The sequence below is a fragment of the Panthera tigris genome, chromosome D2, assembly GCF_018350195.1.
Source record: "Panthera tigris isolate Pti1 chromosome D2, P.tigris_Pti1_mat1.1, whole genome shotgun sequence".
Classification (NCBI taxonomy): Eukaryota; Metazoa; Chordata; class Mammalia; order Carnivora; family Felidae; genus Panthera; species Panthera tigris.
The window spans coordinates 54,074,227-54,092,530 of NC_056670.1; the positions used below are offsets into that span (position 1 = coordinate 54,074,227).

The following is an 18,304-nucleotide window of genomic DNA, read 5'->3' on the forward strand; positions in this document are numbered from 1 at the left end:
CTCACCCCCCCAGCCCACCCTCCTACATTTGCACCAAGATTCAGGGAATAGTCACTGCCTTCTGGTTGTTATGTCTGGTTTCAAGGTGATCTGATCATGGAAAGAGACCCTCCCAACTCCTCTGGTTTCAAGGGACCAGGACCCTATAAAGACCCCAGTCTTACTACGTTTGGAGGGAAATGTAATTGTAATCATAACCAAAGCAGCTACCGTCTCCTGAGAGCTTTGCCAAATGCCAGACATTGTGTTAAGAGCTTTCACACATGTTAACACTTTTAATCTTTGCAACAACTCTAGCAGGTAGGTCAGGTGGGTTGAGACGTCTCAGAAAATCAGCACAAACTACCCATGATGACACTGAAAATCAGAGCAGGGCCTAGAACCTTGACCCCCAACTCCTAGTCCAGGGTTCTTTCCAACCACGATGGCCGGGCCATCGCTGTTCCCTAACATGGAAGGTCTATCGGTTCCTCACCCTCCTGGGCACTTGTGGGGAGGGGAGGCCAATATCTCCTCTGGAGAGTTCTGTGTGTACGTGCTATGGGATAAGCACAAAAATGACCTTTACCTTCCAAAGCTGCTAAATATAAGCAGCCACACAGATAAAAATAGAGCGCCTGCCAGCCCCTGGGTGCTGTCATCATCCGCCTTGGCTACGGCCTCACCCTCCCTCCAGAATCCATGTGGGCAAGAAGTAAACAGAGCAGCAGGGCCTCGCTCAGCCTGTGGAACAGCCTGTCCACCTCTGGATGTGGACATAGTTCACATCAGCCGGACAACAGGAGCCCAAAAGAGCTCCAGGCTCAGCACTGCCAGCAGCTTGCTGGAGGCTACTGGCCAATCACGTCAGCTCTCAGCCTGTTTCCTCATCCGTCACATCAAAGTGCCCACCGGATCTATGGCTCTCAAGCTCCAGTCTGCCAGCTAGAGGCAAGGCCTTTCTTACTATGCAAAATCAAATTTATTCAACTTCCAAGACTATGTCGTCGCTACTTCTGAGATATGAAATGGCCTTTCTTTTAGAGAATGACATGTGATACGGATAACAGCAGTTGTTCTTCAGGGGTGTTATTTACCAAAGTTAGAAATTAGCAACCCTGGGCTAGTTCCCAGACCGCTTCATGTGACCATGAGATCCAGAGTCTGGGAACCACGGCAACTCTCGCTCTCCGACGTGGTCCGTGGACCAGCGACATCGATGTGCCTTGCAAGTTGCTGAAAAAAATGCAGAATCTCAGCCCTGCCTCAGACCTCCTGAATCTGGATCCGCAAGTGTGTCCTCTCAAGACGGTACACATTAAAGACCGAGAAGTTCTGAGCTAGGAGATCCACGCGCCTCTTCAGTCCTGAGTTTTCTGGTTCGAATTCTCCCTCCAGACTGATTTTAAGTGATCTGCCCTCAGATGTGTGGTGTGAAAGCCGAGGAGAGGGGCGAGGAGCCGTGTTGTGCGTGGCCGTTAGCGCTGGGCTAGACGTGCAGTGCCCCCTGCCCCCCATTTGTCTGCAACCGGGGGGCCTGGTTTGGAGAGAGAGGGTTATTGTCACACTGTGCCCTGGGGCTGTCTAGGCAAGAAAAAAGTAAGCCTTTTTTAGGATGACTAAACTAGAATTCCAGAAGTAGAGTAAAGTTATCATTCTCTCAGGAGACTCTGCAATAGTGAAGAAACTGTTTTCATGGCTACCGTCTACCAGCACTGCTGCCAGGCCAGGTAAATTGCAAAGCAAGGCCTGAAACGCACGACCTACTCCCCACGGACAATCAGGAATCCGAAGCTAGGTGTTCCCATTCTCCTCCACTCTTGGTGCTCCACCTCCTTAGGGAACATATGGTTTGCTCTTCATGACAGGCTACTTTTTATTCCAAAAAAACCCCCTAACGTACTTGTATCCTTTTTCTGAAGGATGTGTGATTCAGGCAGCACGAATCTGATCTCTAAACCCAAAGGGCAAGACTGGACAAAAGAGAAAGGCAAGAAGCAAAGACATTTGGGCAAATAAGAGGAATCTGTTTGCTCAAAGAAACAAAAAAGAATTGGGCATTTCTGTGCCCAAAGATGTCTCACTAGGTGTCATCAGAGGGACGTCGTGGAAGCGGCTGACATTACTTTTGGCATTTCCCAAAAACCAAGTTGCCTTGGGAATAAATCCCATTTTTAGAGAAACTGCCTCTCCTTCCGGGAACAAACTTACTTCTGTTTGACTGGATTTTTTTTTTTTTTTAAAGATGAATCATAAAGAAGTTCACAGAGAATCAAAATTTCACTTTGTCCTGCATGATGGACAGTGTCTGGGCAGAGAAAGCCATTGCCAGTAGGGGGTATGACCCTGCTGAAAGGAGAATGGGGTCTTTTATATAGTTTAGGGTGGGGGTTGGGACCCTTATCACCTTTGGAAGAACACAGATTCATGGAGGACAGTTAATTTGGAGGCCACACATAATGAAAAAAAAAATAAAATAACTAAAATAACTACTTAAGATTCAAGTGGGAAGATTTTAAGTGAGAAAAAATGTTTCATTCATCTGTTTTACAAGTTAGAAGCAGGAAACAGAAAACTCCATTTAACATGGAAAACAATTAAAAATAGACTCCAGTTCCATTCTCATCCAAGTTATGTGGGGGATGGGGCAAGCAGCAGGCAAGTAGGGAGTTGAGAAAAGGAAGACTGGGTGCCCAGCTTTGAGCTCTGAATAAAATAATTAACATTCCATGTTCTATGAAACTCAGACTAGACAGCCCTTTCTGCACTAGGAAACAGCTTCACAACTTCACACTGCAAAGGATTTTTGTGAAGGGGAAGCTTATTCCTCTATTGAATTCCAACAAGTTAAAACGTGGGACTTTACTTAGCATCATCTTCTGAAGTTTTAAAGCAGAAAGGTTGACATATACAATTATTACCTCAGAGCACTTCGGCTTCACCTAAGATGCCCCTTCAGAGAAGGGGAAGGGCCAACCAGAAGCAGTACGAGAAACTATAGAAAACACACATGGAAACCCTCAGCAGAGCTCTAAGGGGCCACGTGAGCCTCATGTCCCCAGAGGGTGCACTGAATGACAGCCAAGAGCATTAACTGCTGGCAAGAATTAAGGCCGGTGAGTCACAAAGAGAAAGTCCAGTAGCCTGTTTTAGAGGCCCCAAAACATGTTTGACATTTTAGAAAGGTTTCCACCCATTATGCTTTCTTTTGTTTTTAAGTTTTGGTACTCAAAATTTTGCTTTCTAGAAAATTCATGATGTCAAAGAACTACATGACTTATTACAAGAAGTATTACTGTACCCAGATTTTCTAGGCGAAGCTCTGATTTGGTATCTCATGATGAAGAGTTAAGGCGCACAGACTTTTTCCCTTCTGTCTTTTCTTTCTTTTTGGTGGAATCATCTGAAGGCAACTGTGAACACCCAACGTGTGGAACACATACTACACCAGCTTACTTACGCAGATGCCCAACATCATGCCAAATCAGGGGCCTACCTCCCTGCTGTGGTCTACCCTGTGGGTCACAGGAGGGAGAAGACTAGGGCAGATGACCTCGGAGAAGGATGGGGTTTATGAAAATTTCTGTGGAATGGCAGAATTCTTGCCCCTGAAGTCACAGAACAGCTATGTTGATGCCAGTGAGCTGGGGGAGGGGTTCTCTGAAGCTCTCTCACCTCGATTGTGTTGCAAGAGCACAATAGTAGGATTGACAATTGTCGTAGAGGGGTAGGCAGATGATGGTTTGCTAACTGGTGCAGAGATTTGGGAATCCGTTCCAGCATGGGATGAAGAAACTTCATTCAGTAGAGGGCCTGAATCCTGAAAAGAAAACAAACACTGTAACCAACTGTAAGTACATGAAACCTAATGTTGATGCTTTTTAAAAAGCAGAAATTTAAAGCTTTACAAGGACCTTAATTACAGAAAGAAATGTAATCAATGAGACATCACTAATTCCAGTTAGAAGTATAAGCTGGAATGCTTAGTCTCTTTGTTGGTGTTAGTAAGGGTAGAGAGGGAAGGTGAGTGTTACTGGAATTCTCAGCCACATCATTCATTATTTTCACCTGGTAATAACTGTGGATCAATCCGGTTACTGAAAAAGGAAATTCAAAACAAAGTAGAACAACATGCAAGACTCATGCAATTCCAAATGTGATCGGAGAACAAGAGCTGGTTTAAGGGAAAAATCAGGAAAGTTTAGTACACTTGTCTAAAGAAACATGAGACAATGCGAGCACAAGGAGCCATCGATGTAAGAATGAGGAGGAGTTAAGTATCGGTACTCTTAGAAAGCTACTCTTATTATTTGCATCACTCAACAACTTCACTAGCATTTGTTTCTGAGATTGGGATATTTTCCGGTCCTATCCTGACATTGTTTTTCACTGCAGTATTGAGTGACAGAGATCTCTGAAGTCGTAAAGACTTATGAAAATCCTGACTTCAAAAACCTGAGGTCTAAAAACCAATAAACCCATTACTACTAACGTTATAATTTGCATGATGGGAATAATGCCAGTCTTTCTTAAAGACAGGAAAATAAGACCTCGAAATGCAGTAAGGATATGTAGGCAGTTTCCTCTATCACATCTATAAATCTTGCCAAGTTTCTATTTTGGAATTTGCAGACCTCTAGCCAGAACATCATTCTTAAAAGGGTTCGAAAACAAGACTTTGATCGTTACTCTCCAGATGAAAGTATGGCTCAAAGCAATTAGTATGCTCCAGAGATCAGCTTCTCTGTAAGTGCCCACAGGACAAAAGCCATGCCTCCCTTCCTCTTTTTTGCCCCACCCAGCCTGCACCTAGCACAACACCCTGCAGACAGTAGGTGCTCGGTAAATGCCACCTGAATGACTGAAGCCATCCATTAGCAAAGGTGTTTCTGAACAACTTCTGCAGCAAGAGAACATGTGAGCATCAAGAGAGAGTGTGTCAGGACCAGGGACAGCTCCTGACACACAGTAGGGGCTTCCTGGATCACACTGGCTTGGTCATTCCAAATCTTCAGAAAGTGCCCTGAAGTTGCAGCTGTTAGTTACGAGCAACAGCTCAGTTTAGTGAACAAAATCTTTCCAAGACTCGAGAGGCACAATATGATCTTGTTCAAAAGTGCTTCATCTCCATTTTTTTTTTCATTTGTAAAATAGAAAAAAATTACTCTGCTCTTAATTTGCTTCCTAAGTGATTTAATAAAGATAAATGACACACTCATGAAAATTCGGCCATAATGCACCCAAGAAACACACCAAAAAAAATCATGCATATGGCTCTTTAAAGTATAAATGCCTACTGTGGTGTCTGGATGGATCACCTGAACATTAGTATTACACAAATATTATTCTGGGCCACGAGGCTTATTTCTGGAACATCACAAAAATGGCTATTGACTAAAAGAATGTGGATCAATTAACATGAATTTTCTTCTTCCCTCTTACTCTTAAATAGCTGCAGAAACTGAGCAAATATCAACTTGTGGCTTGGCCACCATCCCTACGGGCTCCTGTTCTTCTCGACAATTCTCATTCAGTAGAGGATCCCAAGCGGTTTCCTTTTTAACCTGTTACCCGGGGCCAAACCAGAAGTTCTCAGGCCAACTGAAGTCTCCCCTGCAAGTCTTTATCAGGCTGATCAGTCAGGTTTGAGAAATCGAGGAAACTCCTAACTAATCTGTCCTGGCATACCTGAAACAAAATTCAGTACGAAAATCTAGATCTATAAAGGTGATAAATTTGAGAGTATACAACAAAACTACTCACAATTGTATACCAGGACACTAAAAATATCTCACTTTATATGCTGCTCAAGAAGAAATATTCTGTGCCAGAGGGAAGAATATCGATACCACCTATAACAAGAGCAGCTTCTCAATTCACCTGTAAGCTGCACTGGGGTGAGGGGAGTGCATTAGGAACAGTCTAGCATTTTCCTCCAACAGGTTTGAGCTGCAAAGCTCAAAGCTAGAAGGACATCTAAAGACCCTGGGCCATGTTCAGTTGAGTCCTGACCTAACTGCATTGTGTTGCATCTAGAGATCTGAGAAGAAGTCCTAGACCAGGATGAAGCCATTCCCAGCTTTGGGGTGCCTGATATCTGGCTATAAATTCTCCTATAAGCCAAAAAGTTCTCCTGCTTTTGGCATCTCCTGATGCCAGTCATGTAGACTGAAGCCACAGGGCTTCAATGAGCCACAGGGATGTTACTGAACATTTACCTTCATCAGCCAATTACAGGACCCACTGTGGTCCGAGGACCCTCAGCAACAGAACCCCTGGGATGTGCCTGATCAAATCAGAGCCCTAGGCCCCTCTGCAGACCTATTCCAGGACTCTAGGAGTATAATCTAGAATTGACAATTTAAACCAGCTTCCTTGCCTCTTAGGTAATCTCATGTGTGCTAAGCTTGAGAACCAATATGCTATCCACAAAAAACCCCTTTGAAAGCAAGGGCTGCACGCTGTTCATAGCTGTACCTATGGAATCTAGCAGGATGCCTAGAACACGGCAGGAGCTCATTAACTGTTAACTAATTAGCCACTAGCTTACTTTTAAGAACTCTGGCCCCCACTTGCTAGGGCAAGTCCTCGGCAACGTAGCTGACAGTTGAGTGCTCTCTCCATGGGAAGCACTATAACAGAAGTTTAACATACTTGGTCCTACTGTACCCCACAGGCCTGTGAGTAGATCCATGCATCCCCATCTCACAATTCACTCTGAGGTTCTCACAGATTCTCTTGATTCCCAGAGCTCCTGAGGAGAGAAAAGACTGGGTACCCTGATTCAGCTTTTCCACTTGGGCTTTCCTACCTACAATGGGGACTCGTCCCTCACAGGATGGGGCCTGAGGTATCAGGGCTCTTTACCTTCACACGACTCCTGGAGCAACGTTGTGTCACAAAGGCCCCTGGGAGCCTCCAGTCTGGGGCCCCAGCAATTATACGCCTTTGGAGAAAACGGTCCCAACTCCCAACGTTTGTGCAAGGCTTTTAGATCCATTTGCTCCATTAAACTCCATTCTCTCTCTCTTTTTTAACCATTCTCTGCCATCGCTGCATATAAAAGAGTTTGTTTACTTGCTAAATCAACAAAAGCCCTGGAGGCTCACTGTTCCCTGGTGGGGAACCTGCCCGCCATCGGCTTTCCCACATGGCTCCTCAGCTCTCCAACACCACATCTGCTTGGCCTCTCAAGAGCATCGCGAGCCAAAGGAAAGGCCACAGAGGTTCTCTGAGGGAAACGGAGTTCTTTCAGGAAGATGCGCATTCCGAATAAGACAGACAGGAAGAGGGACGTGAGGGGTCTGTGAGCAGCTGCAGGAGAACCATGAACACGCGCGGGAGGCATGCACTCCGGGGAAAGCAAACAGTCACCACACAAGCACAGTGGCGGTGGACACTTCCCTCAGAACTTAGCACTTCAGTGAGAAAGGGGTTTTTCGCTTCCAGGAGCAGACATTCAGGAAGGCTTTGAGGAGGGGGTTCCAGCAAGCTTACGGTACTTGAAACAGCTCCCGTGAGGTCAGGCTCCGAGGCTCTGCGGAGGTCCTCCGGTACCGGAGGGACCAGCGGAGGAGGTGGTGAGAAGGATGGCGGGGTCTGGCTAACGGGGGGGTGGGGGCCAGAAGCGCTGGCCGGCTGGCTGTGGTGGGGTCGCCTCTGCAGACGAGGGGGAATGAAATCATCTAGGGTCGGGAAGGTCAGAGGTGAGCCGGCAGGGGCGGTCGCCGGGCTTGGGGGGCCAAGAGGCCCCAGAGATGCTGGAGTTCTGGCAGTGCCTTCTTGCCCTCTGTCAGTATTAACCAGGTAGAGAGGGACAACTATTATCTCAGGCTGGGCTGAACTGGAGAGAGTGGCATCCTGTAGGAAATAAGGGGGTCGTTACGTAAAGGGGCACGGCAGGGAAGAAGGAATTCCATATTTAAACAGTTGAGACTGGACATGCAGTGATGTACTCTGAGAAATATTTAATCGGTGCCCGTTCTCCAGAGTACATGAGACCGTCCGTACTAGCCAGCTGGCCTCCTGACACTCCGTGACACAGAGGGAACCCCATCCAAGTTTACTCTCCATCCTTCTATTTTTGAATCCTTTTAACACTTGAGAGAGAGAGAGAGAGAGAGAGAGAGACAGAGACAGAGACAGAGAACAACAGAACAGGCCGGCAGGCTGTGTTTAGCCCCCAAACTGCTTGCAGAGCCCGAAAGCTTGGGAGTCAATACAATTTCTTTGGCACCTTGTGAAAAGATATAAACATTCCATATCTCACCATGTTGTTAGTCTATGGATCCCACACTCCAGCATACTTACATATTACCAGAAAAGAGAGAGGGGGACAGAGAGGACTGTGCCGAGGTGTTTAGAGAGAAGAATTCGGGATTCAAGCTGCAGCGGTGTAGACGAGGAAAGGGAGGGGAGGGCAGCCCAGAAAACAAGGGAGCTGCTTTGCAGGAGTTTTGAAAGAGATGGTGTAGAAGACACACACACATGTCTAATTCCTTGCCTTGGCTGGATAACACGGCTGCAAAAGGTAAGGTTCTTTTCTCTTCCGGTTTTCGGGAGCAGAGGAAAGCTGGGGGCCTAGCACAGGTGGTCTCACCGCGTCCGGGAACGGAGGCCGAGTGCACAGGGAAGGACTCTCGCCCCGGACGGTGGCATCTTTACGGATGTCAAAGAATAGCTTGGGAGGGCCAGGAGGAGCAGAGGGTGGCTTTCCCGTGCCGGCCGCGTGGGAGACAAGGCTGGGAGCCTGTGCGCGAGCGCCTGCAGCTTCCAAGGGAGTGCCCGTGGCTGGGTCAGGTGCAACACAAGAGGAGCTTTGCGCTGCCACCCGGCAAATGTTATTGGATAAACAAGGTACATATAAGCTGCTGACCTTTTTATTCCCAACTGCCTTATGACGTGGGTTAGAGCTCACATTCTCACTGTAAACCGTCCTGGTGGCCACACAGCGGTGCCGGGGTTGGGAGGAAGCACTGGGGAACGTGGAACCAGGAAGCAAGGGCCCAGGACGCACCACGCCTTTGGCAGCGCATCTGGCTGCCAGGGAGATGGAGACGGGCTGGGGTCGTGAGGGGCTCTGTTGGCTGGGGGTGCTGAGGGGGACGTAAGGCTTGGGTGAGCTCAGGTAGAGGGAGTCCTTGGAGGTACTGTGGATGGTGGGGGGCTGCCATGCAAAGCGGTCCCCTTTAGGGAGAGGAGGCCGAGGGGGAGAGAGAACCTTCAGCATGATTTTCAAGAGAAAGTATCAAAATGGGGAACAAAGAAAGAAAGAGGATGGGAAATGGAAAGAAGGATGACCATTAGAAATAGCGTAACATGATCGGAAGAAAAACAATTCTTGACGTGTCTTTAAGCAAACCCTGAGCTTAGAGTCCTTGTGATCCCTACATTTCTCCTCCGGGTAAAGTCAAGGACTAAATCATACTCACCTGGACAGGCAGGCCTGCTTCTCTTACATCTCAGCCCAGGAGCGGCCACGTGCTAAGCCACTCTGACAGCCATCCTTGGCTGACCGCACCCCTTGTTAGCCCTCCGGACTGAAGGATGCCCGAGGGCTCACGGCCAGGGCAAGAGGCCCCAGAGCCCCCACACCTTTCCTGAAAGATCTTTCTCTCCATGCCCTTAGCTCTAAAAGTTTAAGTTCACTGAAGCACTCGAATGTCTTTCATTCTCTTCCCTTAGGAAATAGGGAATTGGAAGAATCGTCCTTATTTGTGTTCACAGGAGACAGATGTCTTAATTGAATCACTGAGATTTAGTGCTCAATTCCATAAGCGTAACCAATTAAAGCTCACCAAGAAGAGAATGCTCAGGATTTAGAATCCACATGTGCTCTTTTCTCAGAGGAAACAATCTGATGGAACTAATTATGAGAAGGAAGACAGGCATGAGATTAAAAGCATGTAGTCTCCCATTTTTGATGCACACAGAACAAAGGGACCAGGCAATGAAGCACTTGATTTGCCTAATGAGTTGGACTGTGCCTGGTTCCTCAAATTCCGGCCCCTTCCCCACTCCCATCCAGCCCACCACCGGGCACAGACAATCCCACAGTGGGTGCCCAGCCTCACACTCCTGGCTTAAGCCCAAAGCTCTGGTTCCAGGCTGAGAGGAAAGTATAGGTCACATCTCATTCCCTTTCCCTCAATACAGCTCCTAGCTCCTCCTTGGGTCTCAGTGGGGCAGAGGAAATGGAGTAAATCTCCAGAATGACCCTCATGTCAATGAGAACCATCTGGCAATCGGTGGAAATTAGACCATAAAATGAGGAAAGTTTATTTTCCTTGTGTTATGGATTAAATGTGTATGTCCCCCAAAGTTCATATAATGAACCCATAGCCCCAAGTGATGGTGTTTGGAAGTGGAGTGAGTAGGAGAGGAGATGGGGTTATGAAGGTGGGGTCCCCATGATGGGATCAGTGTCCTTATAAAAAGAGACTAGAGGGGCGCCTGGGTGGCGCAGTCGGTTAAGCGTCCGACTTCAGCCAGGTCACGATCTCGCGGTCCGTGAGTTCGAGCCCCGCGTCAGGCTCTCGGCTGATGGCTCGGAGCCTGGAGCCTGTTTCCGATTCTGTGTCTCCCTCTCTCTCTGCCCCTCCCCCGTTCATGCTCTGTCTCTCTCTGTCCCAAAAATAAATAAATAAAAAAAAAAAAAACGTTGAAAAAAAAAAAAGAGACTAGAGTTCACTCTTGCCCCACCAGGTTAGGACACAGCGAGAAGGTGGCTGTCTATGTGTGAGGAAGAGAGCCCTAACTAGGAACCACATCAGCTGGCACCTTGGTTTTGGACTTCCCAGCCTCAAGATCTGTGAGAAATAAATGTGTTGTCTAAGACACCTGATTATGGGATTTTGTTACAGCAGCCTAAGCTAAGACACCTAGATTTTCCTCACAGGTTCCTATCTTCAAAGACAGCCCAGTACTAGAAAGCTGGAACATCATCTAAATTGCACCGGTGAAGTATAGTAAGTTTGGTCAATACTTAGCAAATGGATTATGACCAAAAGCCGGGAGAGTGCAAGGGTGTGGGTCTATCTGGGGGTTGCTTTTTATTTTTTGTGGAGTGCAGGTAGCAAGGGGAAGGGATACTAACAAGGGTGACTAGGTAAGAAATCAAGTTTTTTGAGTCTGGATTAGAAGATCAACCCCAGAAACAGGAAGCAACTCATAACAAACTCAGTTTTCAAGCTACAGATAACCTGGATTGAGGAGAAACAATTTGGATATCCTAGGTTAACTTGATGCCTATCCTTTCCACAGGGTGCCCAAGACAGTGCCTGTGGAATGAGGCCATGTGGACCAGTCAAAAATACAAAACGAATGACCCCTCTTCAGTAGTTAGCAGGAGTAAAACCCTCCAGTTGGGACATACTTGGTTCCAGTGAACTTACACCGGAGGTTGGGGCATGCTTCAAACCGAACAATGCTCTTTACAAATAAAGCACTTGAACCATCACACACCAAAGGGACTGGGGGTGAGTGGAGCGGTGGTTGTCAGGGAGAGAAGCAAAAGCCAATTTTGACTTCAGCTCAGAGTTACTTTTACTTTGAGCTCCAGTGTCCCACATGTGATTCTTCTTGTCCAAAGATAGAAGTAGGTTTCAGTGGGTTTTTAACTTAATCTGCTTTTGGCCATATAAGGTGCCAGGGCTGCATGACATCAGGCACAAGGCTTCCCAGGGCTTTGACCCTGTAGAGAAGATGCCTCCCCAGAGTGTTGACAGTTCACCCTGAGCCAAAGGCCTTCCTGTCCCAAAGAAGGAGGGAGATAGGCATTGTCATTTTACATGGAAGGAGCTACTTTCTGATTTATTGTAAACACTGTACGAACTACAGAGGCAGCTTCCATTCCTGCCTAGCTGGCTACTAATGAAATTCCCTTCATCCCTGTAGAAGGTGGGGGCAGTGAAGAAATGGAGCTGCTTGAAGAAATCAGATATGTTCCTAGCTTATACAGTTCCAGAAACTGCCCATTTCCGCCCCCAGTGAAGACCACCGCGATGATGCTGTCAGAGGGAGGGGAGCCCGGGTTCCTCGTTATGAGAGGCGAGGAGAGCAGCAGGTCCAGGACAGCAGAAAGAAAGGCAGCATCTGGGAGCACCAGAAAACAGGATTCCCCTCTGGCCCCGGGGTCTCCTGGACCCCAACTCATTCCTTATAAGCAGATGCCAGGCCTGTGGGGCTCTAAGAGCTATCTTCATCTGAAACTAAGCCGGGGCAGTTCCCAGCCCAGCCCGACTTGGTTCTGTCTAAGCCAGCATAGTACTTACAGGTCTGGCAATGGCTCTACGGACAAGAAGTCATTCTTGCATTCAGAAAACAAATCCAAGAAATGATGTATGAGCTAAAGGTTCTTGAAAGTTGGGTGGTCAATTGTACACTGAATATACAGAACAAAACCTCTGTATCAGCAATTTGCCAGGTTCTCTTTAAGACACCCCAGTTAAAAAAAAAAATTCTTGGAGAGTGACAAATAAGAAAATATGCTATCTGTAGGCGATATGATAGGAAATTCACCATTATGATAAAGTTCACCCTTATAAACTCCTTGAGGGCAATGTTTAACATCTTGATCTGAACACAGTGAATGCTCAGTAAAGCTGTAGTAAATAAATGTATTTAAGAGGAATTTTTATTTACTTCACGTTCTCAAAATTATCTCTTCAGAAGAACTCTCTAAGAAGCCAAAGGAAGGAGCGAGTTAGCTTTTGAACTACGTCACTGATAGGGGAGGAAGATGTGCTTCCACATTTGCCTTGAATTAATCAGCACCATCTCCTAACTCAGACAGAGCCAGCTCTATTCACGCCTGAGACTGCAGAGACAGAAGCCTGTCTCTGAGAGACAGGCAGCGCACTCACACACCGGGGAAGGTCTCGGAAATGGAACATCGATGGCAAGTCATTTACTGGACAGCTGTGTCCTATAAGGGCATCATGAGGCACACCTGCAGCTCGGGTTCTAGCCAGTGGCCTTGCGGGCACAAGGCTGTGCCTACGGGAGGCGAGCATGGCGGGAAGGTTTAGTGGGGCTGCTCAGCGACACCTCTAAGCCTGGAAAGCCAGGGTCTGCAGAGAGGAAGGAAGACGTCCTCTCTGACTTGGTTCCATTTCAGAGGCCAGTGCAACTTTATGCCCTCAGGAGCAAGAGGATCATCAGACAAGTGGGGTGGGATCCAGGGCGGCATTTGGAATGCCCAGGCTCCTGGTGAATTCTGGGAGTATCTTCGCGCAAGGCAGGCGCAGGGACGGGGACCACATGAGGAACATACTCCCACCACATTTTTTGGAACAGTACAGTGTCCTTTAAGAGAAAGGATGGCTCCATCCCATGGATGTTACTCCTCTGTAAAAAACACTCTTCACTAAACTAAACTAAAACAGGATCTATTCTTTCATCAAAATGGCAGAGTAGTGACAGGGAGAGGAAGGAAGAAAGATCAGGAAAACAACTTAGGGGGAAGACTTAAGCCAAAATGATCCCTTCTCCAAGTTGTGCAGGGCCTGGGGCGGGGGTTGGTGTGTTCTTTAGCAGATCAGCACGAGGCAGTTGAGGCTGTGCTGTTCCGGCCATTCAGACGTCCGTCTGCCTGCTCTGGGCCACGGGGTTCGGGGCTGGCCACAGCTACCCGACCGTGATCTGTAAGCCTAGAGTTGCTGGAACTCTTACAGCAAATAAATGCAATAAACACAAGAGCGTACTCTTTGATTCCAGAGTTTTTAACCCACCAGGCTCAGACTCTTCCCCCCCTTACTCAGGGCTAAATGCATTCCCTCTTTCAGAACATTTCCACATACATTTCAAACCTAGAAACATTGGGCTCACACTTCCTATCCCCTGGTATAGATCATCCTCATCCTCTGCTGTCCTTGAGCCCCAACTTTTCCCCCCTATCTCTGGTCCTTGCAGAACTTTTCCACAGTTAGCCAAAAGTGTGGCTCAGATCCCAGTCCGTTATTCAGCTGGGCAAGCAGGAAGTCATGAGCGCAGGCTAAAAGACTCAAGAACAGGTGCCACTCACCAGTCCCCACCCCACCCGTGGGCACAGGCCTACCTGGGGCTTGTCGGAAGAAAGGTTGGGATGCACACTTCTGTAGCCCTTGGCAGCAAGTGAGGAGGGCTGGGCGTTTCCATTGGCATCAGCATTGGAAGAGAGCCTCCACTCATCTGAGAGATGGGGGGAAAAAAGAAAGAAACCCCTCACTCACAGGGAACACTCCCCGGTTCCCCTCTATGTCCCTGGTGGAAGGCAGGGGCAGAAAGAATGCAAGAGAAACCATACCTGCTGAGGGATTCTCTGAGTCCAGAACTACGTGTGGTGCAGAAAGGATGAAAACAAGAGAAAGGGGCAAACAGAAATGGTTACACTCGCAGGAAACAAGCATGTACTGCAGAGAAAGAGGAAAACCCAGCACCCCGTTGCCTGACACAAAATGCCCTCAGTCACGATGGCCTAATTACCATAGGAACCCACTCTAAACCATGATGTGCTCACAGGCGCTGACCTTTGAAAACACAAGGCTCACATTCACAGTAATGAAGAAACAATTGTTCCTTGACATTCTTATTTTACAGACAAAAAGGCAACAGAACTCTCCCCTGCCCTGTCCCTAGTAACTCCCATTCCCCTTCTCCATCCCTGATGTGGGCTCTGAATGACCTCTCCTCATTAGCAGGCCGGGCTTAATTAACTGACTCCGGAGAGGGAGAAATAGATAAGCACTTTTTCTGTGGCTACTGGCAGCGGGGCTAGGGGGAAAGCATGATTTAAGCCCAGAGGTATCTGCTGTGATAAGGACTTTTTTTTTTCCTCCTCTGCCTGCTTTCCTTCTTTCCATTTAAATGAGCCACATAAACATTTCAAAATCTAATCACCCTGAGTTTTCATCACGTGACAAGCCAACCTTGTCCCCTTGTGGCTGGCTACCACCCTGACCTCACCTCAAATCCTGGATCCACCACCGATGGGCTCTGTGACCCTGAGCAAGTTCTAAGCCTATTTTCCCATCTGAAAAGTGGGGATAATGATATGCTTGCTTCCTAAGTGTTGCTATAAGGATTAAGTGACATAATGCAGGAGAAATGCTTAGCACAGTGCCTGCCAGGGCTCAGTAAATGTTTGCTAGCTATCATCATCACCTTCCGCATCACCTCGTCTCTATGCTCTACCCTCCACCTAGCCCAGAGGTCAGCAACCTTTTTCTATCAAGGGCCAGACAGTAAATATTTTAGGGATTGCGGGCCATATGGTCTCAGTCGCAGCTATTCAACCCTGCTATCCTAGCACAAAAGTGGCCACAGATAACATGTACATGAACGAGTGTGGATGTATTCCAAAGAACTTTTATTTGTGGACACTGAAATTTGAATTTCATAGAATTTCACATGCATATAATACTATTCCTCTTGTGCTTTCCTTTGAACCATTTTCCCATTGTACTATTTTTTGTACAAAAATAGGCATGGACCAGATGTGGCCTGCAGGCCATAGTGTGCCAACCCCCTGAACTAGCCAAACCCTTAACTTCCTTCTTCATGTCCTGTCTACTCTTTTTTTTTTAATAACTTTTAAAAACTTATTTTTTGAGAGAGAGCACGAGCAGGGGAGGGGCAGGGAAGGAGATACAGAATCTGAAGCAGGCTCCAGGCTCCGAGCTGTCGGCACAGAGCCCGATGGTGGGGCTTGAGCCCACGAGCTGTGAGATCATGACCTGAGCCGAAGTCGGATGCTCAACCCACTGAGCCACCCAGGCGCCCCGTGTCCTGCCTATTCTTATCTTACCTTCTAGGGGTATAAAGAGGGCCTAATACAGCAGCTGTCACAACCCAAGCCCCACCTCAAGGACTAGAGGTGGGCTTTCCAGATGTCAAGTTGAGATTTACCAGTGTTACTGAACACCATCTAAGGGCCAGACACCGTTAGTCACTTTTGTCCTATCTAGTACTTCATTTAGCGTACACGGCAAGTCTGTGAGGTGGGTGATCACTCTACTTCACGGACGAGGATAAGAGAGGCCAGCTTGCCCCACATCACACAGCTTGGAAATGCAAAGCAGCCAGCCTGGGTATCCCGAAGCTAGTGCAGCACTCTGCCCACCACCCACAGCCACCAACCCCCCACCCCCCTCCAACCACCTACATTCCAGGGAGGAGGTGGGAGAAAAGGTGTGGGAACAAAAGGCAAAGCATCAGGTAAAGGTTTCGAATGGTTTGCACCCCTGCACAGCAGTTCAACTGCAGTAGAATCACCCGCGTGCTTGTTAGCACAGACCGGAGGGCTCGACCCCCAGTGCTTCTGACTCAGTGGATGGGAGGTGAAGCCTTACATTTCTACCATGTTTCCCAGGTGATGCTGAGGCTGCCGGTCCACAGTCCATACTTTGAAAACCACGATACAAGGAACATTTGAAACACATCGTTTTTCTGGAAAACTGTTTCCCATTAACTGTTAACTATTTTGTACCCATTTTTGCTTTCTTTTCCCCTCTAAAATAGAGGGTTTTTTAAGTTTATTATTGAGAGACAGAGAGAAAGAGAATGGGGAAGGGGCAGAGAGAGAGGGAGAGAATCCTAAGCAGGCTCCAACCTCAGCATGGAGCCTGATGCAGGGCTTGAGCTCATGAACTGTAGATATGACCTGAACCAAAATGCTTAATGGACTGAGCCACCCAGGGGCCCCCCAAACAGAGGTTTTTATAACGTTTCTGTCATGTATTCTTTTAGTGGGTTGCTGGGTACATTTCTGCTACTCCCTTATGCATAATTCACAGGTATTTGTCTTCTCTTCCCAACCACATAGCTGGGGAATTTATAGGATTTGAGTTTTATGCACATTATTGCAATGTACTGGCTTCTGTGACCAAGGGCAGGCTGCCAATCATTCTGAACTTTCTTTTTCTCATCTATCAAATAGGATCCTTACTCCATGGACACCACAGGGTTGCTGAAGATCCAGAGATCAGGCATATGAAGGATCCTAAAAGTGACCATTTTTAACACTCACTGTTGCATCCATCCAGATTCCTGGCCCAGAGATTTATTTGCACATGGCAGGCCCTCAAGCATGAAGTAACACAATATGATAATGGCTCCCCCCAACCCTGTATCCATCAACTTATACTGTCCCACCTTCCTAAGTTATTTCTAGCCCACCTTTGTCGAGCCATTCTGTCAAATGTATTAGATTTACACATACACTGAATATCAATAGGTTCTGAGTGAGGGGCTATCTGATGAAGGACGTGAGCTTTCTACACGGACATGGGGGCACATTACTTTGCCTGCTCTTTTGTTCTTGGTTGAGTTGCTTCTATTCAGGTGACACTGACAAGCAGATGCGTCACGGACAGCGGAGATGAGTCTGTCCCTCCAAAGCACTAGTCGTAAGGGGACTATCATTTTGGCATCCGACTGTCTAGCTGGAGTCCTTGCTAACTGCACATCCCACAGCACAGGACAGCCTCATCTGTGAAATGAAGTATTATCTACCTCTTTTGAGTCATGAGGACTTAATGGAAATACCTGGCAGAAAGTATGTGCTTATTAGTAAAACTGGAATCCAAAACTAAGGGAAAAAAAGTTTCCCCACACATAGAAATGAGAGTTGTTGACATCTGCCATCTGATAAACAGCTTTGAGAAGGTAATATCCATGGAAATCAACCCACTTTTTCTTCTCATTTCAAGTCACAAAAACTGTTCCCCTCACCTTGCCCCAGAAAAGGCAATTTCCAGGACCTCTCTAGGCATTCCTCTCTTCCTCACTAAAGGAAGGCTGAATTTCCAATGTATGTCATCCTCTGTTACCTAGTCTTCTGAACCTTGAAGGTCGGCACCAGCCCACAGCCATTTGTATCCAAGTGCGGCAGGTGAAATTTTATATACATAACCATCAATTATTAGCTCGTGGTTGAGGAGACTGTCAAAATGCTTCTTTCGATAAATGTTACCTCAGAGCCCCTGAGGGGGGAGGAGGGCTTAGGAAAGTTGGATTCTAGGTAGGTTTTGCAGCCCTGCTGAGACCGAGCCTTTCCAGGAGAAGTACAATTTATTTTGTCTTATCTTTTCCTCTGTTTTTTATACATGATCTTTGCTGGCCTGTGGCCACAGCCTCTTGATATTTTCTTTTATCTCATTCTGTGCTAATTTCATTTTGGTCTGCTCTGAAGCTGTTCTGCTGATCAGTTCTTAGGATCTCAGGATAACTTTTACCGAGTCAGATTCGATGTATTCTAGGAGGGTATCCCAAGAATTGTTACCAGTGGATCTAATAGTGTTCCAAATCTCATTTATGTTTATTTCTTTATTCCAGCTGTGTGGTAAAT

At 47.2% G+C, this 18,304-nt stretch overlaps 1 protein-coding gene across 19 annotated transcripts in view; it reads right to left on the reverse strand.

Moving 5' to 3' along the window:
* Positions 1–18,304, reverse strand: part of SORBS1 (sorbin and SH3 domain containing 1) — a 145,226-nt gene that overhangs the window by 84,202 nt on the left and 42,720 nt on the right. For 13 of the 19 annotated variants that reach the window (XM_042961130.1, XM_042961141.1, XM_042961131.1 and 10 more), the window contains 3 exons: positions 14,264–14,290; positions 14,036–14,148; positions 3,655–3,799 (listed from right to left, as the gene is read on the reverse strand). In XM_042961130.1, the coding sequence (XP_042817064.1) occupies positions 3,655–3,799; positions 14,036–14,148; positions 14,264–14,290 (285 nt within the window). The remainder of the gene's footprint in view (positions 1–3,654; positions 3,800–14,035; positions 14,149–14,263; positions 14,291–18,304) is intronic. The other 6 variants (XM_042961140.1, XM_042961139.1, XM_042961144.1 and 3 more) reach the window with 1 other exon arrangement.